At 43.0% G+C, this 26,323-nt stretch overlaps 1 protein-coding gene and 1 pseudogene across 5 annotated transcripts in view; both read left to right on the plus strand.

The window, feature by feature from the left end:
* Glce (glucuronic acid epimerase) overlaps nt 1-25,828 on the plus strand; it is a 75,610-nt gene extending 49,782 nt beyond the window's left edge. For all 5 annotated transcript variants that reach the window (XM_074061775.1, XM_074061774.1, XM_074061776.1 and 2 more), the window contains 3 exons: nt 14,588-15,183; nt 16,575-16,820; nt 22,171-25,828. In XM_074061775.1, coding sequence (XP_073917876.1) covers nt 14,601-15,183; nt 16,575-16,820; nt 22,171-23,195 — 1,854 coding nt within the window. In that variant the 5' untranslated portion in view covers nt 14,588-14,600 and the 3' untranslated portion in view covers nt 23,196-25,828. The remainder of the gene's footprint in view (nt 1-14,587; nt 15,184-16,574; nt 16,821-22,170) is intronic.
* LOC109698175 (isocitrate dehydrogenase [NAD] subunit alpha, mitochondrial-like) lies at nt 11,683-14,566 on the plus strand (annotated as a pseudogene).
* Nucleotides 25,829-26,323: the final 495 nt, after the last annotated feature.

Here is a 26,323-nt window from a genome sequence, read left to right on the forward strand (position 1 = left end):
TCTATTGATTTTGTTTTTAATTTATAAAGGACCCTTGATTCGTGTCTGCATTCAGACTTTATAAGTTTCTACCATTGAAAGATGTGGAAGAATTGCAGAAGAATTAAATGTTGTCAAGAAATAGGTGTCAGTAACACATTAAGCACTTTCCTCTCCCAGACTAGGTGAAAGAGAGAAGGTGGAAAGCATTGGTGTTGTGTCTTGAAATTTAGTATGAACTGAAAGCTGCTGTTTAAGCTCAGTATCTTCCCCGGAGATAGTTTTGGCTGTAAGGAAAAAGAGCACTCTGTCCTTCCTCCCAAGCGCTTATCAAGCTCAGCCTATAACCCAGCTTCCTGCAGGATTATTTGGAGGCTGGAGCTGCTTTGTGCTTGCCTTAATAGAAAAGGGAAGACTTGTGTCTCATTTTAATTTATTTCTTAATCAGTATTTGCCACATTTTGAAACTGATGTTTACAGAATGTGAGTGATGATTTGGATGTTGTGGTTTTGGAAATGGAATAGGGCCTCAAGGCATGCTGGACAAATGCTCTGCCACTGAGCTACATCATCAACCCAAGTAATAATTAAATTTTGTCTTCAAGGAGAGTCTTTTACGAGGCAGTGCGTAGGTTGTGTGGTAGTCATTGTAGGAAGGAGTGCATGCATGCCTGTATGACATATATGTGCACGCACCCAGATTTTGGTTTGGGAGGAGCCAAAAGATAGAATTTTTTTGTCAGATATTTGTAATTAAAGTTTCACCTTTGTAAATAATCCTAGTGTCAAGATCTTAAACTCGTTATGTAAATGTCACTGAAACTTAGTTTAGCTTTTAGATGGTGTATAGCTGTGCATATAAAATGTCTTTGTACACATTAAGAACTACTCTTGAATAAAATTTCATATCTCCTTCAGCTACCTTATTTATTTAGGAGAAGGGAATTTCTGCGTTGCAATTTGCACTCACCTCAAATTGCTCAGCAAGTGGATATGGTCATAAGCAGGAGGTGAATGAGTGCTCCTACAGTGCTGGAGTGAATTTGATTTAGTAACCTCCCCATTTGTTTAGAAAATTGTACCTCTGGGACATGTTAGCTTATATTTTACTTAATTCACCTTTATAGCTGATAAAATCCTGAAGAATGTCATTCTATGGAAAAGCAAATCATATTTTTTTTCTTGATTGCTATTATCAGCTTTTATGAGATAATAAAAATTAGAGAAGCTTAGAGAACGGTGTTCTTTTCAGGGGAACATGTACCCCCTTTAAACTATGCAGTTTGATGAGTTTGACAGATACATATGATCATTTACCACCACGGCGGTCAAAACCTAGAGCATTGCCCGAAAAAAATCCCTCCCTCTCCTAGAGTCCCTCCATTCTAGCCACTACTAATGAACTTTCATCCTTAGTGTCTGCTTTTTCCAGAATGTCTCATACATGTAGTCCTAAAGTGAGTAGCTGTTGTTTCAGGCTGCTTAGCAAAATGCTTTTGAGGCTCATCCGGGTTTATTGCTGAGTTGTTTTTCATTGAATGGCTGAACTCATTTGTTTACCAATCACCAGTTGTTAGATGTTTCGGATCTTTCTAGTTTAGGGTTTATTACTAATAAACTGCTATAGTTCTAGAGATTTTGTGTTAGTATGGCATTCTCTTGAGTCACTAGTTCACAGATTCAGTTCCTTAGTCTTGACAGATTCGATTCCTTAGATCTAAAAATCGTCGAACTCTGACTCAGCCGTCTGTTAGAAATTGAGGATGAAGAACTGTTTACGTTTTTAACTTTGGGAGGATACTGTATAACAGTTAAAGCACACTTTAAAAATGCAGCTCTGTCATGGATAAATTATACAAAATGAAGTTCAGTGAAAATGTAGCATAGAGGCCAGCACTGCACTACATATTCACAAATTGGGTTAGAGGCCTGTAATCTGGTTTCAGTTTCCACCTGCATCTTACTAGACTTTGGACAAATTAGTAGCTTTTCTAAAAGGAAAGTGGAGCTCACATTTGCACATTCACAGGGTGTAGACCTGATCTTGGTCCTGAAGACTTTTCTGAAGTGGCCTGTGAGGTTCCATGAGACGTCGTTTTCTGAGGAGGAGATGGACTCAGAAGTGATGTCACTGACGGAGTGTGGGCAGTTAGCAGTGACTCTTTCAGCTCCCTTACCTGGAAAATGGAGGTGCTGCTTTGTAGTTAGCAGAAAGAAAGACTCAAGACTGCTGCTCTCCTCCCCTCTCCTTTCCACCAAAGCCCCATCCCCTTGTTTCCTGCCCTTCAACTACGACACTTGCAACTGTTAAATGTATAATGTGACACTTTAAAAACCTGTTTAAAAAAACACTTTTAAGTTGTAAAAGACTGTACAAGGTCGGAACACTGAGACTGTGGTTTGTGTGATTGTCCCCCAAAGGTCCATATTTAAAGGTTTGGTTCCCAAGGTGGCACTGTTGGGAGGTGGTAGAACCTCGAGGAGGTAGGACCTTATATGAATCCTTAGGTCACTGGAGGCATACCCTCCAAAGGGATTGTGGACCTGGTGATGTAAGCATTCTGACATGTGCCCTTTTCACCAGAGGCCCAAACCAAATGGGCTGCCCATCTTGGACAGGAACCTCCAAAACTGTAAGCTAAATAAACCTTCCTTTCTTCATAAGTAGCTTGTCGCAGGTATTTAGTTACAATAACAAAACTGACTAATACACCTGGTATATTAGCTGTGTTTTTTATCCTAACTAGAAAAAGCCAAATAGCAAATAGAATTACAGTATAGTCTAACAACCTGAAAGGTCATTCGTACATGATTCCTGTTATATTCTCCATTATTTTTTCTGAAGATGCTTTGTGAAATAACTCAAAATTGCATCCTATTCAGTCTGTATCAAAATGGATTCTTGCATGACTAATACTCTCTGTCTTATGGTTTTAAAACTTGCTATTAGTAACCTTCTTGGTGAACATTTCCCTGCCTGTCTTGCAGGATGGCACCAAACTTGATCCGTGCTGCTCCATAAAAGCTTGCTGTCAACAGCTGCTTGTAGCGCTTTTAGTGAAGCTCCATTGGTTTGTGCTGTGAAGTCCCTTGTGCGTAAACCATGCAAAGTCAGTGCATCGCTCGGTCCTTTTGCTTGGCTTTTCTAACAAGTGAGAAGTCTTCACAGCTGTGGAAGCGGGGACTCCTTTCTGAGCGGATTTATTTGCACAGCTATGCTGACTTTGACACACTGCTTAGAAGCAAGCAGAAGGCTTTTTTCCTTAAGTACTATACGGTACTTCAAAGAACATTTTGTTCAAAAAGCATTTTTGTCTGAGTTCTTTATATTACTGCTGCTAGAGAAAATGAAGCTGAATACATTAGAGCTCTTTTCAAAAGCAGATTTCAGTTTCAGAAGCTAATGCATAATGCCAGTACTTTGTCTGCATAGACTAAGGGCAGTCATTGTGCTCTTCCCTCGTTGGTGGGGCAGGCCATAATGATTTGGAACCAGGAGATGTGATGCTGGGGTCTCAGGTAAAGAACTTACACCTTAAGTTCAGGTGATGCAAGTTTTAAGTCCTACTATGTGCTCCCTAGTTTTTCTTCAGCCAAGCAAAAAAACCAAACTATTCTGTTTTCTCACTATGCTGTAATAGCAGGAACTCCTTGGATTTGATTTCAGTGACTGAAAGCATTTATGGCACTTGGCAAAAACTTCTCATGAAAGGAACCACTTCCCTTTTCATTGAAGTGGAAGGTTTTTAACCAGAGTATGTCTCACAAAGGTTTGAGGGTGGACAAGGGTAGTAGCACTGACCATCCATGAGTGCTGCAGGTGATTCTCAAGCACAAACTTTGCATTATGGGAAGATGGAGGACACAGCCAGTAGATTAGCTTGAAAGTAGACATGACTGTACACACTGTGCCAGATACGTGCCTTTGGTGTTCCAAATAAGGTCCATTTCAACTTACTGTTTATGGGGTTCCTACAGTGGATAAGATTGTGCTTGGCATTCATTGAGGGGGATGTGTAAATACAATATGCCCATACTCTCAAGGACTTCATTCTGAGAATATCAACAAATCCATAGCTTAAAGCAGACTTCAAGGATTTGTGTAAGGGAGATGTGAGTAAAGGTGCCTGTGAAGAGAGTGACTTATCTGTGCACTAAGACTTTCTGGTGAGCGGGAGTGATGGTGTGCAGGCTTCCTCCCAGTGTTCCTGGCACCCTTCTTGTAACAAAACCCTGATTTTTCACTTGGCACATTGCTGTCTAGAACAGAAGGTATTTCCTAGCCTTGCTTTCAGCTAGGGTGACCACGTACCTGAGATGTGGTTAATGAAGTCTCAAGGTACTGTGAGGTTCAGGAAAGCCTCATTAGCAAGATGGTCCTACTGAGATATGAGCTGTTTGCCCTTGTGCCTGTCCTCTCTCTTGGCTACAGGAGCTTCAGCTTGGGTCATAGGCTGATGTGAAAAGCTAGAAGGCAGCTGTGTCCTTCATGACCATGTAATGTAGCTCATCTAAAGCTTCCGACTGCCAACTTCTGAGTTCCTTTTATATGAGTGAAAATAACAATGGCAGAAATGTATGACTACCTACCAGCAAAGCTGAGCCTTCACACACACACACAGAGCACAGGATATGACTCTCCCCAGCCCCACCTCTACATAGGTGGAAGTGACTAGCAGTATATCTAACAGTGGTATGCCAGCACTAAAACGTGAGGAAGGAGGTATTCATCTACCCAGATAGGGGCATGTCAAGAAAGTCCACACAGCATACTCTAGATGCTCTCGCTGAGTGGGTTGGAACTGGGAAGATGGCTCTTGGGGCCTTGGGCGGGAAGTGTGCATGATGCACCTACAATGTCTTTTTGTGCAGGATAGCAAGAAAGCCATCAAAACCCACTCGGGTTTGTCAGAGGACTTAGGAGACAGCTAGAAGAGACTCATAGAGCAAGAATGGGGCTGGCAGAGTGGCTGAAGTGGTAGATTGCCTGCCTAGCAAGTATAAGACCCTGAGTTCAAACCCCAGTACTACCAAAAAGCAAGAATGGCCATAGATTGAGACACGTCAAATACGTTAAAAATGTGAGTTTTTATGCAGCCATGAAGAAGAACGAAATGTTATCATTCGCTGGTAAATGGATGGAATTGGAGAACATCATTCTAAGTGAGGTTAGCCTGGCCCAAAAGACCAAAAATCGTATGTTCTCCCTCATATGTGGACATTAGATCAAGGGCAAACACAACAAGGGGATTGGACTATGAGCACATGATAAAGGCGAGAGCACACAAGGGAGGGGTGAGGATAGGTAAGACACCTAAAAAACTAGCTAGCATTTGTTGCCCTTGACGCAGAGAAACTAAAGCAGATACCTTAAAAGCAACTGAGGCCAATAGGAAAAGGGGAACAGGTACTAGAGAAAAGGTTAGATCAAAAAGAATTAACCTAGAAGGTAACACCCACGCACAGGATATCAATGTGAGTCAATGCCCTGTATAGCTATCCTTATCTCAAGCAGCAAAAACCCTTGTTCCTTCCTTTTATTGCTTATACGCTCTACAACAAAATTAGAAATAAGGGCAAAATAGTTTCTGCTGGGTATGGGGGGGGGCGGAGTGGGTGGTAAGGGAGGGGGTGGGGGCAGGGGGGAGAAATGAACCAAGCCTTGTATGCACATATGAATAATAAAAGAAAAAGGAAAATAAAATTCAACTGTTTATTTTTCGAGGTTATTAAGGACCAATTCACTGTTTTGAAGATTTCTAAATGAAAGATTTAGCCTTTAATTCTGTCCTACCAAATAGTTGGTAAAGGCAAGAGTTTTTTTTCCGAAGTATTCCAACATAGTAGTTCAGAAAGACTAAAAGACTCTTAGGTAAACTGCTTGTGACTGGATGAGGCTTTGGCCGCACATGGACGTGGGATAATAATAGTAACACACAAAAAAAGAGACATCCAGACATCACGTACTTTCTGATCAAAGTTCACAACTCTGTCATGAGTGTTCTTACTGAAAAACTCAAGCCCTGCTTTCACCATATCTCTGGAGCTAGCTACTAGTTCACAGGAAATATTTAAGGGACAGAATCTGAGATAAGATTCCCAACCATGAGGAGAGAGGAATGCAGCAAAAGCTTGTCCTGATGGAGATGTTTACTTCAGTCTCAAGGAAGCATCTCTGCAGATTAAAAACCTGTGGAGCCCAGGGAGTAAGATGGTGGGCAGTGAATTCACAATGCAGAGCCTAGGAAGAGGGGGAGCTAGCTGGGGAAAGCATCAGTTCAAAAGGAACAAAAGGATGGAAAGTAAAAATGAGCTGAGTAGAAATTGAGTATGCAATATCCATGCCACCCACACTGCACCTGCAGCAGTGGAGCCGAGTCGAAAACCCAGTCAGTGATAGGGAATACAAGTTTGAGAAGTTTTGTCAGAATGCAGAGGAAAGGGGAAGATGAGGTGGAAAAATTGTAAGAAAATATAGAATAAAGAGATCCAATAAATAGAATTAATACCCTAGAAAAGACAGAACAAATTGAACAGGAATAATTATTAAACACTCTTAAGGAAGAGACTTTCTGAAATGAAGGGTTATTGGAGCCAGAGTTCACATAGGAATTGTTGCTCCATTCTAGGAGCATTCAATGAAGAGAGGTAGACAGCTAACCCTGTCCTGGTGAGATTCTGGGCTTTCCCTTGTTAAGTCATCTTTGTCATCAGGCCTCCAGAGAGGGAGAGAAAGAAGGAGGCATACAAAAGTTAGCCACAGGAAAAGGCAAGCCAGCTTTTTACCTGTATGAAATTGTATTTTACCTGTGTGAACTATTGGCACAAGGTCAGAATTCAACTTTGTCTAAAACAAGACCTGCTAATATCTTAGTTCAGTCTGTTGTATGGCAACCTGTTATAAATTATCTCCTGGAAAAGAGGAAGCATTCAGTTTCTGAAATACAAGTGTTTGTGTATACACTCAGGGATATGCTCTATGCAAATTTAGAGGCCGACTAACAAGCCTGAGTTGAGAACCATCAAGTAATCATGTGACATCACAAGACTTCAGACTCACCATCTGTAAAATAGGCACTGGGATTGAACTCAGGGCCTTGCACTTGCTAGGCAAGGGCTCTACCACTTGAGCTATACCCCCAGCCCTTTTGCTTTTAGTTTGTCAGGTTAGGGCTCATGCTTTTGCTCAGATCAGCCTTGCACTGTGATTCTCCTACCCCGACCTTCCAAATACCTGGGATTATAGGGATGCACCACCATGCCAAATCCCAAAACTTTTATTATGTTTAACTCCTCATCTTGGCTTTGTTCCTGTTCTCTTCTTTAGTGAATCTTTTTCTGGACTGTTAGACTTTAGTTTCTTCATCTGTAAAATGCAAATTATATAGTATGCTGTATGCTGCCTGCTCAGTTCCTTTGGGATGTTTGCCTAGAAATGTAAGCTGTTTGTTTAGTTGATTGGTTGGTTTTGTTTCCTTGAGATAGGGTCTTTCTATATAGTCTAGGCTGGCCTGGAACTCAATGCCTCCTGGGATTACAGGCATGTGTCATCACACCCAGTTTAAGACTGTAATCATATTTAAAGAATTATGAGCCACTTGTATCAGATAATTTTAACTTTGTTACTGAAAAAATATATATATAATGAGCTGGCAAAATTACCTTCCCATTTTTGTCCTATTACTGCAAGCAGTTCCCAGAGACTTGGGCTTGTTTGCATATTAGCAGTTGTTTTTCAGTTAGCTCTATCACTGCATGTTTAACCAGTTGGCTGTGTAGTTTAAGTGTTGGCCTCTGGAGCAGTAAGTGTAGTTAAACTGTAACCGCTTTACAGAGCTGGCCAAGATCCAGCATTTCAGTGTGTTTTCTTGTGTCCATCATGTTCATTTTTATTTGGATTCTGACTTCCAAACATCTCAGTATGGGAAAGAAACAAAACAAAGTTGCCCAATTCAAATGCTTGGGGTTCTTTTTATTGCTTTCTGAACCATGTTCATTCATTCAACAGCTCTTTAATGAAGGACACCTTGGTACCAGGCCCATTTCTAGACATTGGCAGTGCAGCAGTGACCGGAAGCAAAGTCCCAGCCCTTGTGGGGCTTAATTCCAAGGAGTTAGAGATGAGCAGTGGTCTTAAGTATGTAATATATCAAACTAAGGACATAGCGAATGACAGGGAGAACCACTATTTTAGATACGGTAGTCAAGTAGGGCCTTTCTGGTAAATTGACATTTAAGCGGTCACCCGAATGAAGTAAGGGCGTGAGCTAAATGGGTGTAGGGGCAAGAAGAGTGCCAGGCTGGTGGAACAGCAAGTACAGATGCTCAACTGGATGCTTGCTTAGCAGCTAGTCCTTTTCTGGCTCTCCCTTGAAGCTGTCCTGAGAACCCAGGGCTTCCTTCTCTGTCACATAGTAGCTGCTGAGGAAATGCTTCTTAAACCAGTAATTTGATCACTTACTGAGCAACTGCTATTCCTTCTGTTACTTAGGACCAGGGAATAAGAAATGTATACCACCTAGAAAGCCATATGTTAGATATGTAAATAAGAGCACATGTAATGAGCAGTGAACAAGGTGAACCTCTCCTCCTGCCAGACATGTTGCTGGATGTCCTTGCCTCAGGCAGTGATTTCAGCAAGAAGCCTTTCTCATGTTTTCTCCTTCTACATTACAGTCCTTTATGGAGCTGTTGGTCGGTTCTGAGATAGGGTAGCTCTCAAAGGCAGGACAAACATACAAATTCTACCACTTATTTACTAATTAATTAATTTACTAATTAATTAATTTACTAATTAATTAATTAAGCTGAGAAGATTCTCAGCTTAGAAGATTACCTACATTTTTCTCTGGTCTTCTTCATTTTGGTTTTGTTGTTGTTTGTTTGTTTTGAATTTTGGTGATGCTAGGGTTTAAACCTTCTAGCCCTGGTCTCCTTTTTGACCATCATTGTAGACTTGCGGATTATTATTGACTCAGTGCGTTTCAGTCCACTTCAAACATAATCCTTACAATTTTGAGTAACCGTGAATGGAAGTAGTCTTCAGGCTGACTTACTGTGTCTTTTTACTGTGACACTGTGGTTTTTTTAAATTATGGAGATATTGGAACATAAACATGTATAAGTAACACAGTGACTCCAGTATGCCTGTCAAGTCAGCCATTGTCAGTTTTCCAGTGTTGCTCTCTTCTGCACTGCTTTTCTGACCCTGGGCTATGATTCCATTACTGTTTGTTTTCAGCATGGCAGAGGGCCCCAGCCCTGCACCTAGAGTCATCCTTTCCCCTGAGAAGCCCTGATAATTTCCAGTGAGGCATAGTATCAGATACAAATCTGCACATAAGGACTATCAAAAGTTTGTAATGTGGATTTTTCTTTACTTTCCCGTCATGTGACTCTGCTTTGTTCCATAAGCAGAGTTACTCTCATCTGAGCAGTTGAGGAAGGGGACTTGTAAAAGATGTAAAAAAAACTTTATATATTTTTATCTTAACTGGTAATAGATTATTCAAATGTTGACATATGGGAGTTTTTGATCAGTACTGGCTTTCCCACTTCTAAAATCTGTGAATGATTTTCAAGGTGGACCAAACCCCCATATTTGCTTCCTTTCCTTCCTAATGTCTCACTGAAATAAAAATATATGGAAGTGAGAAATGAAGAAACCAGTTAACAGTAAACTATCAAGAAATCATGAGCCTTTGTTCCTCACCTCCCTACATTGTTCTCACCCCTGCACTCGGACTACAGATAGCTGGCATGAATCCCAAAAACACAAGGCATTTCTTAGAGAAATTGGGAAAGGCTGAGGCTTCTAAAGTATATGTTATATGCCCAGAACAAAAGGAAAAAAGCTATCTTCTTTGTAGCATTTCAAAGGTCTGTTGCCTTCCCACTCACTCTCCCAAAAGGAACACTGTTGTCAGGAGCAATCAAGCCAAAAAAAGAGACAATCCTGACAGTTACAAAGGAACTCTGCTGGCTAATGAGTCATCTGCCTTAGCTATGAGTGAGTAACCAAAGATCATCACACAGGTGAGGAAAGCCAGTGGCACGAAAAAGAGATGCCAGTGGAGAAAACAAGTAATCACAGAACCGCATTTTAAATGAGCTCTTGTACCCTCAAAGATCCAAGAAGATAGTGCTTGCGCCAAACAAGGTAAGAGGACACCAGCTTTCGGTTGAAAGGGCACACGGTTGCAGCCATAGACAATCCTGAACATGACATCGTGACACAGCCTCTTGAGCTGCAGAATTCATACGATGAAAAATTCAGAGAAGTCACATACATGGTGACAGATTATCAGGCTGACATCAAACCTCTCGTGAGTAACAGTGCATTAAGACAGTAAATAACTCCTGCAAAACTTTGAAAGCAAACAATATGCACCCAAGGAGTCTGTATCCTACCAAACCGTTAATTAAGGGTGAGAGCAGAATGAAGTTTATTTTTGACATTCAAGACCCCATAGCTTTCCTTCTCTTACACTTAGAAGACTTACATTGATTTTCTCAAGAAACATTCAGCATTTTACCACATTACTTCCAAAAAGGTTTATTGTGGGAGAAAATGAGAAGAAGGATTACAAGCCATAAAATAAATACTTGGGGATTCACACCATCTAATAAAGGAGTGACTACAGCAAATACTAATCAGACCACTCCCTTTACCCTCACAGGCTGAAATATTCCATACGCTGAGCTTAGAGTAACTCATAATTTCTCATAGTTCCCAGAGACTCTTGAATTGGATCATAGCTGGCTGTGGCCAGCAGGACACCAGCATCAAATTCTTCCCCATCTTAAATTTGAATGTTCTGACTACTGAGAATAAACTTGGGGTGAAGTAGTAAGGCAGGGTTGAAGCAGAGACCAGTTTGGATATTACTGCACTATTCCAGGTGAAAAATGACTGGCTCTGACATGGCAGCAGTAGTGGAGTTGGTGAAAAGAGGTCATATTATAGGTATAATTTGAAGGATTTCCTGATTGAATTGTATATGGAGTAAGCAAGGTAAGATCAAGATGTTTAGTCTGAGCAGTAAGAAGGGAGGAACAGGTTGAAGGTGATTAGGAGTTAAGTCTTACATTTCAGAAATCTGTTGACCTCCAAATAAAGATATCATTACTTGGATATGTGTACCTGCAGTTCCAGAGAAAGGTCTGGCCTAGAGATAGGATTCAGGGATGGTCAGCATATAAATTGTATTTAAGGACACAAGGGCCATTAGCTCACTTAGGAATGAACAGAGATACAGAAGTTTTAGGACTAAGACCTAAGACACACCAACATTTAAGGATCAGGGGGATAAGAAGGAAGACTCAAAGATGACTGAGGAAGAGCAGCCAGTGTGGGATATACGGAGCACTGAGAGAGTATGACACCCTGGAAACAACGGGAAGAAAGTGTTTCAAGACAGAAGGTTTCTGACCATTTCATGCTGCTAAGAAGTCAGACAGGATGAATTTGTCAGGAGAGGAACAGATGCAATGGCCAGCTCCACTGGATCTCCCAGGTCTCTCTGCTGTGGAGGCATTCCACTCCTCAAAGTAGGTGGCCACAGGTTTTGCTGTTGGTGTTCAGACTGCAGCTCTAATTCCAGGAGATGAAGTTGGCCCAGAAATCTCAGCAGTAGTGCATGAAAATTTTTGATGCTGCCAAAGCACCTGTCCAGTGGAGGAGCAGAATGTCCCATTTAGGGACCAGGAGGGAATCAGATGGTCCCTACAGAAGCCAGAGTCCATGGATAGCAAGAGGGTCTTCAAAGGACCTTTAAAGACCTAATAGCAGCTGGCCTTCCATCTATGAATTTACTGCTGTGTAAAACATTTGACCTTACTGCCAGTGTCTGGCCATGTGTCACAATGGAAGGCTACAAAACCCCTTATGCAAAAGTAAATTTCATCACCATTCAAGAGAATACTGTGGAATTAAGCATGTGATTATGGACAGGGTCATGTAGAGCCTTAAGCTCATCACTGAGGAAGCAGGCAGACTCCTTGCTGAGTTTGCCTTTGAGGGTGCCCAGAACAACCACAGGAGCAGTGTCACAGCAGTGCACAAATCCAACGCACAAATGCCAGATGCTCTTTTTCTGCAAAAAATTCAGGGAAGTTGCAGAAAACTGTAAATATACCAAATTTAATGAGATGTACTTTGATACACTATGTTTGTAATATGGCACAGAATCTGTCCCAACTTGATATTCTTTTTTTTGGGTGGGGGGGCAGTATTGATGTTTGAAATCAGGGCCTCATGCTTGCTAGGCAGGCGCTCTTACTGCTTGAGCCACTCTGCCAGCCTCCGATTTGATGATCTTGTTATGCCAAGCTAATACAGAGACATTCTTAGTGACCTGTATGTGGGATTAATCAGAGGTCTTGGTGTGACCCCAAGCAGCAGCACTGGGGCCAACAGGGTCTCCATCTTTCAGCTGGCCCACAGGACGGCCTCGGACGTCACAGGAAGGGCATGACCACTCCCACTGCCCTTCTGCTCAGTGCTGTGCCATGTGGGATTTTTTGACCACGCTGCAAAAATCAAGACTGTGTCAGAAACTCAAAAATAAAGAATTAAAAATATATATATTGAAGCTGCATGTTTTGGTACAGGTGAGGATGGAAAGAGCTTAACAAAAGATTTAGGCGACAATGCAAAATGCTCAAACTTCACAGAAGAAATCTGTCACAGAGTGAAAGCTTTAAATTCACTGCAGTCACTCCTGAGAGACACCACATAATCCTCTCTTTAGAACACCCACCACAATGTCAGCCTGTGGCTCACTTGTTTCTTGACCATACATTTTTAGATCCGGCCTTTTCTTAACAAAATCCATGCAAAGGAAGTAGGTGCTATCCCTAGGCCTGCTTTCAAAGGACTTTCCAAGTGCTTATTCTCTGTTAAATGTGTGTCTGGTGGACTGTGTCATAGTGATTGTTAACCAGTCTGCACTTCAGTCAGTTAAAATAGTTTTTCCTCAGCAGTAAATACAGGACAGAATGAATAAGAGAAAATAATCTTTTTTTTTTTTTTTTTTTTTTGTGGTACTGGGGCTTTAACTCAGGGTCTGCATCTTGAGGCACTCCACCAGCCCTTTTATGTGATCGATTTTTTCGAGATAGTGTCTCACTAACTATTTGCCCGGGCTGGCTTTGAACTGTGATCCTCCTGTCCTCTGCCTCCTGAGTAGCTAGGATTACAGGCGTGAGCCCCTGGCACCCAGACATCTAACTTTTTTAAATGCCCTGTTTTCCTTGGTATTTGCAAACCATATTGAGAATGAAACAGATGCTGGCATAGCAGCTCCAGGTGGCATTCTTACAAACCCAAACCACCAAGAAAACCTCCTGAGAAAGCTCGCTTGGAACAGCAGTCATCTGTTACTACATGGTATGGAAAATGAAGGCAGATTTGTCCATTACGTGAATTACTATGAATAAAGTCTGAAGATCCAAGATACATGTAACAAGTGGTGTCATTTTTTTAATAAGATACAAGTGGTACATGGGTATGAAGCACCAAGAGCATTGTCTGTTCAGTTATTTTGTCACCTGGAGATGTGGTATTTTTTGTAAGAGCTCTTCGTGAAGTAGAGGGAGCTGATGCCTTCTCACTGGACACACTGTGAGCAGCACAGTTGTCACAGCCTCCAGTGAACCACTGTGCACGTAATTTTGCCTGTCCCTGTGGACACGGTGGGCTCCAGCGGGGGGCTGGTGGGGGCTGGTGCTGAGAGCCGGACCCCTGCGTTTGCTGCAGTCGGGAACCCAGAAGCTGGCTATTGATTTTGTTTGTCAATGGCCACTTCTTCCCCTCCCCTGAGCACCGCATCTCTGCCCACTGCCCCAGCGGCACCAGTGAAAGATGACCGAGACTGAGCCAGCTCACAGAATCAGTCCACTGAGGCCGGGGTTCTCCAGCTTGTGACCTTCCTCCCCACTGCTACAGCATGAGCAGTTACCCTCGGCCCCCACCAAACGTACCGCATGTCCTCCCTTGGCCCTTGTGTAAAATTGCAAACCTGTGGCTTTGCATAAGGTACCCAGGCCATGGGATTTCTTAACAAATATCTCTGTCGGGATCATTTTTTAAACTTGTAAGACTTTCAGTCGTAAATGCATTTTACTTTGTTTAAGCTACTGCTTTCTGTGTTATTGGATTGGGCTAATTATTAGTGACTCTTGGGTTCACAGTAACAAAGAATTCCAAAACTGAAAAAAAAGAAATGCACTGTTGGGCTGGGTAACATGGAGATGGGTATTTTCCTTGAAGAGGTCTATTGTTTGTTTTTTGTTTTTAGATAGCTGCCAAGGTGTTAGGACAATTTAAATTTTTAAATTGTTTGATCTTAACTAAACAAAACTTGAAAGCATTGTAAAAAATTACTGAAATACCAAGGGAGCACAAACTAAGATAATCTGGGCATTTCTACTTCAGAGGATTGTGAGGTAAGCGTTTTGTCAAGGTGGGAGTGGAGGGTGCTCCCTCTTACCCTTCCTTTGCCCAGACTGAGAAACTTGAGTCACATTACATGCATTTAAGAAAATTGGCCTAATGTTGTTGAGCAGTAATACATTTCTGCATGAACTTCTCTTCTTGCCTCCACAGGTATGGTCTGAATATGCGTTGTTTGGCAGCTCGGGTCAGCTACAAGACTTTGATTATCATCTGTGCTCTCTTCACTTTGGTCACAGTACTTCTGTGGAATAAGTGCTCCAGTGACAAAGCCATCCAGTTTCCACGGCACTTGAGTGGTGGCTTCAGAGTGGAGGGATTGGACAAAAGAGCGGCAGCATCTGAGAGGGACCACTATGTGCACCACATGGCCAGGCAGCAGCCCGAGGAGGCATCCCCTCGGCAGCAGAAGGCTCCCCCCGTTGTGGGGGGCTTCAGTAGCAATGGGGGAAGCCAGGTGCTGGGGCTCAAGTACGAGGAAATTGACTGTCTCATAAACGACGAGCACACGATCAAGGGGAGACGCGAGGGCAATGAGGTCTTCCTTCCGTTCACTTGGGTGGAGAAATACTTTGATGTCTACGGAAAAGTGGTTCAGTATGATGGCTACGAGCGCTTTGAGTTCTCTCATAGCTATTCCAGAGTCTATGCACAGAGAGCCCCGTACCACCCCGATGGGGTCTTCATGTCCTTCGAAGGCTACAACGTGGAAGTCCGAGACAGAGTCAAATGTATAAGTGGGGTTGAAGGTTGGTGTCTGTGCTCCAATTCATTTTCTAGCCTGGGAAACTGCTTGTGAGTTACAAAGCTGGCATAGCCCTTTGCTTCGCTGCTGTCGAAGCAAGGAGGAACGGGTGAATCTGAGCCTAGGGAGGGTTCCTAGTTGGTGTGTTTTAAGGGCTGCAGTGAGACCAGACCTGAGTAAACAGGATTATTGCACTATGCCACCTCAGGACTCACCAGTGAAGTCAAGGTGCAGCATCCCCAGAAATTTTGCTTTAAATATGCATTTACTGGGCCAGGAAAGAGGCCAGCATGTGCAAGGCCTCGGCTTTGATCCTTGTACCACTAAACAAAACCCAGAACACACACACAGCTACTGCCCAGCCAGAGACACCAGCCAGCAGCCTGCCGGTGCCCCAGCGCTGCACACAGGCACAGCTCTCTGCACTCACAGTGCTTGTCTGTAGTCTGTACTTGCTGACCTTGGTGACTGTAAAAATGTGGGACAGTTGAAGTTTCTGGTGAGTGTAATTAGTGCATTTTGGACTTCGCTTTGCTGTTCAAACCTAGGACTGACTGAAAATACAAAGTGAATTTCACTGTGAAGTACATCATTTACACAGGAAAAACCTGCTGTGTTCTGACATTGTTTGGTCAGGTTTCATTTTATTTCACTTTCCTCATTTTCTTAGAGTGGTTTTAATATTGTAACACTAATTTATTAAAATCTATACTGAAGCAACTGTTAATTCAGTGTCTGGTTTTGGAGGGAGTATGTGCCCACTGTCCTTCCTGACTGACACTGGGTGTCTTCAGAGTCCTGCCATGAAAGGCCTGAATCCCAGGTCAGTAAAGCTAGTGGTGTTCATGCGTCAGATTGGAAACTGCGGTGTACATATTTTGATGCAAATATACATATATTAAACTAATTCAATTTTTTTAAAAAACAGTCCTTAAGAATTACATTTTGGCAGGAAGGATATGAAAAAGAATTTTAAGCTGCTCAGTCATATCTATCTCCTTAAATACCTTAGCCATCAGACAATACACTTATAGACTGCTCCTAGACATTGGAGGGACAGTAGTTAGTGTGATTGTTAAGTATAAACGTTAAAGAAAATTTCAGAATTAATATTTAGAGTAAAACTAGTGACAGCTATGTGCTTATAGACTGTACAAAACTTGAATGTAGGGAACAAGATTGTAAAGCATGATAGCCATAACTATAAGCAAAAGTAACACACAGAAAGTCCTTAAAAGGTGACTTAAGTGTTGCACAACTGCCTGTCAAAACCTAGAGTGAACAAATACCTTGAAAGCCGCAGTGCTTGCCAGAAGTAACACGGTGAGGAGTGCTGTTCAGCACAAGCCAGTAAACATCTGGGAGTGACTGTTCATTTTGTTTGTCTTTTTGCAGGCGTGCCATTATCCACACAATGGGGACCTCAAGGCTATTTCTACCCCATCCAGATTGCACAGTACGGGTTAAGTCATTACAGCAAGAATCTCACCGAGAAGCCACCTCACATAGAGGTATATGAAACAGCAGAAGACAGGGACAAAGACAGCAAGCCCAGCGAGTGGACTGTGCCAAAGGGCTGCTTTCTGGCCAGTGTGGCCGACAAGCTTAGATTCACCAATGTGAAACAGTTTATTGCTCCAGGTAAGCTGTGTACTACAGGTAACTGCTGATTGTATGTTGATTTAGGGCACCTGAGACTCCCTTCAAGTTTTTAAATGCTTTTAAACAACATATTAGCAGACCATTTATAGTACATAAATAGATATACAAATGGTGTCATCCAGGTGAAGTCCCTAAAGAAGGAGCAGCTATCAAAAAAAATGGTCAACCTTTTTTTTTAAGCAGTACTGAGGTTTGAACCAAGGGCCTCAGACTTGCTAGGCAGGAGCTCACCTGTTGAACCATTCCACCAGCCCAAAAAGTCAACTTTTAAACAGGAATATTTCTTGTGTGAAGAACCACGCCATATGTGATGTGAAGGTCCAGACTGTGACTGTGTACCTCTAAGAACCCCACAGAAATGAGGCTCCTGGGGCTGTGTCAAAGCCCACACTTCATGCATGCTAGGCAAACACTCTACCTCTGAGCTACACCCCAGCTGTCCTCGGTTTATTTTAATATTTCAGTTCTGTGTAGTTGAGTTTTTAAATTATTCTGCAATGATGTAGAAAAAAGTTTATGGAGGGAGCCATCCTTTCCTTTGCATATTTTTTGCCAATGTCTTTCAATTTATTAAAAAAAAAAAAAACAAACATAGCATTACTAAAGAGGCCTGCTCTTGTACTGAATTTTGTTAATGTACTAAATTATCTCAAACTTCATATAAAACCATTTTCATTAATAAAATCATTTATAAAACCAAATTAACTTTATGCCACATTTCCGCTTTAACTAAGACAGTCTCATTAATTAGGATATAGTGTATTTTTCTGTGCTAATCAATATCCATAAGAATTAATGAGTCCATTCTTTTAAAAGACAATGAAATAATATTAGTTAGCAACTCAGGCTAAATCCTCTATGCAGAAATGTCAAGATAGAACTCATTCCTCCCTCCCACTACCCTTGCAGTTGGTAAATACAAGAAAAGAAAAGACTAGAAGACCTTTTCTGCATTCTCTCCTTGTCCTGATGACTAATCTGCAGACCTTGAAAGCCACTGTACAAATCTGCTCATTCCAGGTGACCTTAAGTAACGGAGTTATGAGTGCTTAATGCAGTGCAAATAATGGGTGAACTTTAGTTTTATTCTGAAACTAGAACTTCCATGGCATTCTGTGATATTCCAGTACATAGAGACTCTTTGCTTATTATAAAACAACAGTTTGGCTGGGTGAGGAGCTTCAAGGAAACATTTAATAATATTTAGCTTGTGATAACGTAAGAATCTATTACTATAGGAAATTATTATGCTGAGCAAAAGAACATTTGTTCGGGGGTGCATCCAAGGAGCTAAATTTTACACTGATAGTGTTGTCTAGATTAAGGGGGAAATCACAGCCCTCATTTTAACCTTTGAACAGTCTTGAGTTCTTTCCTGTTGAGAGCAACAGATTTCATCAAGCATTTTTATAGGTACCTACATCCTAGGGATCCTCCCTTAGCCCTTCATCATGGGCAGTAGCTGTAGACAAAACTACTTCTTGAGGGGCTTTAAGCTTACAGAGGAAAGAGCTCTGTAATGGCCACTCTGCCCGTGGAACACACCCACTCAGAGTTGGCAGTGCGAGTTGGCAAGTGTGCTAGCTAGGGGGATGTGCATGTCTTGATACCCTGGTGTGCCTGTAGTCGTATACTTCAAGAACACAAGGGTGAATGAGTTTTGAGTAGCAGAGAAGAAGCGAATCAAAGAGGAGAGGCTGTGTCGTTGAGACACGGGTCAGAGGTGAGGCTGTGTAGAAGCCATAGATGCCAAGGGAGGTGAATTCAGGCTTCTCTGTCGAAAAGAAATGGAGTTCGTGCCCACAGCATGGGCCTGAGTGAGCCTGGCCTGGAGGACCAGGGAATGGATGCTGAAAGGGAACAGACTCACCTAGAGGAAAAAGAACCTTTAGATAGCCAGGCGTGGTGGCCACACCTGGAGTTGTAGCACTCAGGAGGCAGAGGCAGGGAGATCCAGGCTTCCAGGACACCCTGGGCTGTATAGCGAGATCAGTCTCAAAAAATTTAGGAAAAAAAAAGGACTGGAGGTGTGGCTCAAGCTGTGGAGTGCCTGCTTTGCAAGCACGAAGCCCTGAGTTCCACCAAAACTAGAAAAGTATTTAGATTTTTTAAAAGTGCTTGGGATGTTTGCCTAGCATGCACAAGGCTGTGGGTTCGAAGCACCAAAAAAAGAAAAAGCATTTTATGAGTCTGCAGTACGTTTTATTTTTGTTTCATTTGTTGAGTTTTTCTCTTCCTTGTTTTAAAGCTGAACAAATTGGAGTATCATGCCTGTCCTGCTCTGTTAAACTCAATTAGCTTTCCCTGTTCCAATGCACTTGCCGATGCCCAGGCGACTTTTTAAATGCTAAAGTGTACATACTGTACCACACTCACCAAAATAAACAGCCACAGGACTCCTGGAGATAGCTGCTTGGGAAGGATAAGAAGCCATGTACTTCAGATGGTAGAAAAACCAGCGCTTGCTGTTAGCCATTTGAAGCAGGGTTTTCCACACAGCACGGTATCTCGGGGTTGCTCAGAGCCTTGCCTGATGGCCACCCCATCCATACCTCCCATGTTTGTCCATAAGCTAGGAATTTAGAGACCTGTCCCATAAAATTGTGAGATTATGACCGTTGGCTGGCTAATTTAATTGAGGATTATGACTCACCAACCCCCTCTGCTGATGACATCAGTGATTAGTGAATGATTTGAACTGAACTGGTATATTTACACATAACAAGTGATTGACTGGATCATGTCATTTTATTAAAGTTATATAAATGAAGTGAGTTAGAACTCTGGGAGGGAATGGTTCTTTTTCAACTTCCTGCCATTTAAGCTTCTAAAGATGGGTCATTGTTACCCAGTTTGGCCAGAAGAGATGCCCTAGATAATAATGTCATAAAAGTGAAAAATAAGTAGCACCAGGTGTGGTGACTCACTCCTCTAATCCTAGCTACTCAGGAGGCAGAGATCTGGAGGATTGTGGTTTGAGGCCAGCCTGGTCAAAAAGTTCACGAGACCTCTATCTCAACCAATAAATGCCAGGTGTGGTGGTGCAAGCCTGTCATCCCAGCTATGTGGGAAGTGTGAACAGGAGAATGGACGTCCAGGCCCGCACAGGCATAAACTTAATACCCTATCTCAATAACTGGTGTGACTCAAGTAGTAGAGCACCTGCCTAGCTAGTTCAAGGCCCTGAGTTCAAACCCCAGTACAGCAAAAAAAAAAAAAAAAAAAAAAACACTGCACTGAATATCATTTCATCTCAGCGATTGATATGTCAGTCCAATGTCCTGCGGTGTTTCAGTGATACTTTGAGCTTCAGGTTCCATCTCACTGTAGAAGCAGGAAAATGCCAGTTAGGGGAGAGAGGACATGTGGACATTTTTCCAGGTGAAATTGTCTTTCACTAAAATGAGAAGCGTACTTCTCAGATCACATTTAAAAAGCCACTCAAACCACTGACTGATGTGTTCTCCTGTGTTCTCGCTCTGGACACACCTTCCATTATTGCCTGCTCCACCAAAGGAAGTAATTAAGAGCCTTTGGGCTGCAACTTTCTGTGCCCTAGAATCAAGTGTAACAGTCAAGTGACCAGCCCTGCATGCTCTCTAATCTTTGCTCCTCGAGACATACTAAAGGTTTCTTCCAGGAACACCCAAAGCAGAGATCTGCTGTGACAATGAATCTAAAGAAACAACCCTGAGTGTCCTCCTGAGGTGACGTGTCCAGTGCCATTTGTCTTTTGAACTTGATCTAGGAAGCCTGGGTTCTAGTCTCTTGCTCTACCACTAATTGGCTTTTGACCTGGGCAAACCACTTAGCCTTCTGAAGCTTGCGTGTCTTCACTTCTAACAGAAATAACCATTTCTGCCTCCGGCCTCAGAACATTATTTTGTCAGTGAGATGATGCATGTAGGTGTGTGTTAGAAGTTTAAACTACATAAAGATCACAATATTCATAGTTCCCTTTAGTGTTTTAGAATTTATACCACATGGTTTTTGTTATTCTTGCTATTTCTTTGTGTTTTTATTAATTTTTGGTGGTTTATTACTGAAGTTTGAACGCAGTACCTAGTGCTTGTAGGCAGATGCTCTACCACTTGAGGCCCACCCCCAGCCCTTTTGGCCTGAGTTTGTTTTTCAAATAAGAGTTTATGCTTTTGCCACCAGACTGGCCTTGGACCACGATCCTCTTACCTCCGCCCCTGAAGTAACTGGGATTACAGAAGTATACCACCACACCCAGCTGTAGTTTGGTTTTAATATGCAGTTTCTTTTCTTGGTAGGTGGGGACATGCATTATTCATAAATTCATCTTTCTGAGAATCAGCCATCACCATACTATACCTACACGAGAGAAATTTCCTATTTATAATTTGTCAGATAAGATAGCCTTTTCTGTTTTATTAGCATGTGATAATTGGTGATACTATAAGCACTGTCATTGTTTACCATGTCCCAAGCCATTATCTTTTTTAAATTCTCACAATTAACCTGCAAAGTAGTATTATCTCTTCTAACACATGAAGAAACTGAGACTCAAAAAAGGTCTATTTTGCATTCTCACAGCTAATCACAGCAGGAATTCAGATCTAAAGTGTTTTACTGCAGAACCCGAGCTGTCCCCCTCTGCACCCCTGTTTACTTTACACATGGACCCATTACTTAATTTTCAATCATCTTATTCCTAGTTCCAGTGAATATGGAAAATAAGCTTAGCATTTTCAACACCAAATTAAGCACATGTACCGTGGAGCTGGACTACACCTGGGTCCAACTGCGCCGGGCGAGTTACTTTGTGACTGCAGCTCAGTTCCTCCTCCAGAGCAGGGACTCGGGAGGTTGAGTGAGTTCCACATGTGAGGCACATGGAACAGAGTAACACACACCGACTGTCAGATTAGAATTGTAAGTTCACGCAAAGCCCTGCTTTCTATGACTCGTAGCCTCTCGTTTGCAGTATTATGTGCAGCACCAGCTTTGGGCTGTATTTTTCCCTTTATAGAATGAGTATATTAGAATAATTACTGCTTACTGATCAGCTGGCATTGGATTTAGAAAAGACAATTTGATCAGCGGTGCCTTAGTCCTTTCCTCTGAATCCTTTCCTGTAAACCAGGCAAGGCCAAGAGTAGGAGGAAGCCGTCATGAACTTACCACAGCTGTTACTGATTTATGGCTAACTTAGTAAAAAAAAAATACAGAATAACCTGGTGCACAGAATTCTCAGGTGTTAATTTTATATGGTGGATGGTTGTCAAGGATAAATTAGAGTTAAATTTCACGTACAAAAGCATCTTATTCTGACCAGTGTTGGTTGGTGTATTCCCCTCTACAGAAACCAGTGACGGTGTGTCCTTGCAGCTGGGAAACACAAAAGACTTTATTATTTCATTTGACCTCAAGTTCTTGACCAACGGAAGTGTGTCCGTGGTTCTGGAGACCACAGAAAAGAATCAGCTGTTCACTGTGCATTACGTCTCAAATACCCAACTCATTGCTTTTAAAGAAAGAGACATATACTATGGCATTGGGCCCAGAACTTCATGGAGCACGGTTACCAGAGACCTGGTCACTGACCTCAGGAAAGGAGTGGGCCTTTCCAACACAAAAGCTGTTAAGCCAACTAAAATCATGCCCAAAAAGGTGGTTCGGTTGATTGCGAAAGGGAAGGGGTTCCTGGACAACATCACGGTCTCTACCACAGCCCACATGGCTGCCTTCTTTGCTGCCAGTGATTGGCTGGTAAGGAACCAGGACGAAAAAGGCGGCTGGCCAATCATGGTGACCCGCAAGCTAGGGGAAGGCTTTAAGTCTTTAGAGCCAGGATGGTACTCTGCCATGGCCCAGGGGCAAGCCATCTCCACCTTGGTCAGGGCCTACTTGTTAACGAAAGACCGAGTATTCCTCAACTCAGCTTTAAGGGCAACAGCCCCCTACAAGTCTCCCTCCGAGCAGCACGGAGTTAAAGCTGTGTTCATGAACAGACATGACTGGTATGAGGAGTACCCCACCACACCTAGCTCTTTTGTTTTAAACGGCTTTATGTATTCTTTAATTGGGCTGTATGACTTAAAAGAAACTGCAGGGGAAAGGCTGGGGAAGGAAGCGGGGTCCTTGTATGAGCGTGGCATGCAGTCCCTGAAGGCCATGCTGCCCTTGTATGACACCGGCTCAGGGACCATCTATGACCTCCGACACTTCATGCTGGGCAGCGCGCCCAACCTGGCCCGCTGGGATTACCACACCACCCACATCAATCAGCTGCAGCTGCTCAGCACCATCGATGACTCCCCGATCTTCAAAGAGTTCGTCAGGAGGTGGAAAAGCTACCTGAAAGGCAGCAGAGCAAAGCACAACTAGCACTCAGCCTTTCCCAACAGGAGCCACAGCTGTCTGCGCAGAGCGTGGGCGCACGGTAAACGTGAACTGGGCCTACGTGGTGTCTTGCCAAGTGACAAGTGATCCTTTGAGCCAGTCTTCTGAAATACCTGCATTCCACGGCGGGCATCTGGAATTGTGGGAGGCACAGGAGGAGAGCGAGCGCCAGCGAGCAAGCGTGTGGTCAGTGGGCTGAATGAGGTGGTGTCTCTGCCTCGCTCCTCATCTCCGCGCTCCCAGAGTCAGTCTGCGTTACTGGCCAGCTGCCGAGCACTTTCCTGAAAGCTCAGTGTGGGGCTCTTCCAAAATGCTATTATTTATATTTATATTGAAAGCAAACTTAAGAAATGTGCTGTAGTACAGTAAATATGCACTAGTAGCCTGGCTAGTGGGCTGTGTCCGACTTTTAAAAGGTTCCTTTCTACAGATCCTCTTCTTGGAAGTGGGTGAGCATCTGTGGCATTTGTTCAGTTTGTTATATGAAGAATATTTTGAATTACGGTTTTCTTGAAATGTGTAAATTAAAGAAACAGCCAAGGTTCAGGCTTCAGTTATATAACATAAGCACAACTAAAATGAAACCTGTTGACTGCACAAGAAATTGCAAAATGTGGTCTGTTTTATGAAACTTGATCTGCAATCAGTAAAGTTTGATAATCAGCCTGTCCCTCCTCCTGCCCCAGTGCAGTGGTTTCTTTTGTCACATCTAAAACGTTATATTCCCTTTCAGATTGCACCTTGAGAGTCTTGTCCATTCAGGAAGGACATGTAGGGGACGTGTAGCATTTATTGCAAGCCTACATGTGGGAAGGGGCTGGTGACTTTAAGTCCACCGTGGCTCTTTTGCGACTACACAGGGGAGTCCTAGCAGAGGTCTTCCCACTGCGCATTCTTGATACCACTTTCCAGGCCATGGTTCTGTGTCTTTGTTTTTCCTCCAAAATTTAATTTGAAATTATCCCAGCTATTATGTAGAAGAGATGCTACTGTGTTTGCTGTCCCCACATGGTCAGACATTTATTCAGATTTATTCAGGCTATATGCCCTTCACAGCCCTCACACAGTGGGCAGTGTCTGCTGTGTGGCTTTAGACATTATCTTAAAACCAGTGAAGACTGGTTTTGCTCGGGTTTTTGTATGAAATCTACAGCTTGGAAATAGACCATCAACCCCCACCACGTAGACACACACACACACACACACACACACACACACACAGACACACACGGGACTGGCAAACCCAGTGCAGTTGATCTGTGACCTAGCATTACAGGGCAGGAGTGAGGAATACACACTCCGCTAAAGACAGAACCAGACTCGCCATAGGCAAATTGGTAGAACTTCCCAACTTACATGACCACAATTCGTGGTTTTCATTGTGGGTTACGAAGTTTTCCCTTCGCTTTAGCCTTTGTAGTTCCTACCCGCTAGACGTCTCAGAAAATACATGTGTCTCAGCAATAAAAATGAGGACTGCCTCGTTTTTATTTTCAGTGCTGATGCCTAAGATGAACTTCCTGCCATCCTGTTATCATGTAGAAACTCCAGACCTTGGCTTTATGTTTGTATACTGGTCTTCAGATGAGGCGAGACCACAAGAACAGTCCGGTACTGCTTCTTGACAACACCAGTGCCTTATCGACACGCTTTCCTTCCTTCCTCGGGAGAAGGAAGGGCCTTTCATCTTCCATTGCTGGAGTTTCACACAGCCCCTGACCAAGCAGCAGCTTGCTTGGTCTTGTGATTTCCTCGGAGGGCGAGTTGAACCCATGGTGCGTTGTCAGTATAGAGCAGTACTGGTCACACTTTGGGATGACCTGGGAGCTTATTGAAATGCAGGTTCCAGCCTCTGGTAAACCTGCCTGTGAAGAGTGGTCCCCTGTGTGCATACCAGGTACCAGGTGACCGATGCAGGACAGCTGGGGCACACAAGGAGGGACTCTGCCTGGGACCATGCACTGCATTTGTGTCTCCAAACAACCACAGAGTTCTCTAGGGTTTAAATCTGAGTTTAGAGAGACTGGGGAGGGCACTTTAAGCTTGGTTGTGTTTTCTTTCTTTGAATTTTTGTTTTAGATTCCAGGTATCATCTTCCTTTGCTGAGCTCAAGTTAGCTTCAATGTTAAATCCATGGCCACTTCAGCTGTAAAAGCAGCCAGAAGTTTCCATACAAAGGTCAGGTTGGGCCCTTTAGGAGTTAGTGTACATACAGGCTTCACCCAAGAACTGTCGGTGTATGTGAGCAAACGCAGAAACCACGCAAGCACAGCTCTGCAGATGTGACCACCCTCTTTCCTTGTCGGTTTGCAAGCGTTCACTGAAAGCTGCTATTTCCCGCTGCTTGTGTTCTCCTTGTCCTCCATGGTACATGTGGGTTTACACCATGTGTTAAATATGCAATAAGCTGTTTACTGGGCGCCTTTCCGAATGGCCGCCCTTTGTAAAGCTGCAGACTTTGCAGTCAAAGCACAGTGTGACATGTTAGTTTTCTACACAGCAGAACTTGATTTTTTGCAGATGGAAAGGTATTTTGTTTCTATACAAAGTAAATGGTTTGTGCTTAATGTAAAGCTGCTTTATAAAATTGTAAAATAAAGTTTTTATCTTAAAAGGAACATACTTGGATATTTCTTTTTCTTTGATTGCTGTATTTGAGCCCAGCGAGCAGACCTCCGTCTCACTCCTGTTCAGCTGTGACGGTCTGTCAGTCAGCAAATGCTGGCCACATGAAGTGAACTGAGCCTGTCAGAGCAGGATGCAGAGTAGCACGCGTGGACTCCAACACTGTGGAGTGCTCGTCTACAGGGAAAATAAAACACTTGGGTGTGTAGTTGGTCAGGGCAGGTGTTCCAGAAGGGCTGGAGCCTAAACTGGGCTCCATGGTGAGGACAGGTGGAACCAGGGAGGTGTGACAAGCAAAGGCAAGGTGCCCGTGCTGGGTGAGGACACTGCTTCCTTCCCAGACTGGCTAACATTTTGGCTCAGGTTTGAGGGTTTTGGACCTCCTGTAATTTTCTGTACTCGCTTGTTCTTCAGAATGCCGAGTCCCCAGATGCTCATGAGGCGATCTGGCTTCGGGTTACTTCCCTTGCACGTTGTTGTTGGTCATT

This window comes from Castor canadensis, chromosome 19 (genome assembly GCF_047511655.1).
Source record: "Castor canadensis chromosome 19, mCasCan1.hap1v2, whole genome shotgun sequence".
NCBI classification, from domain to species: Eukaryota; Metazoa; Chordata; class Mammalia; order Rodentia; family Castoridae; genus Castor; species Castor canadensis.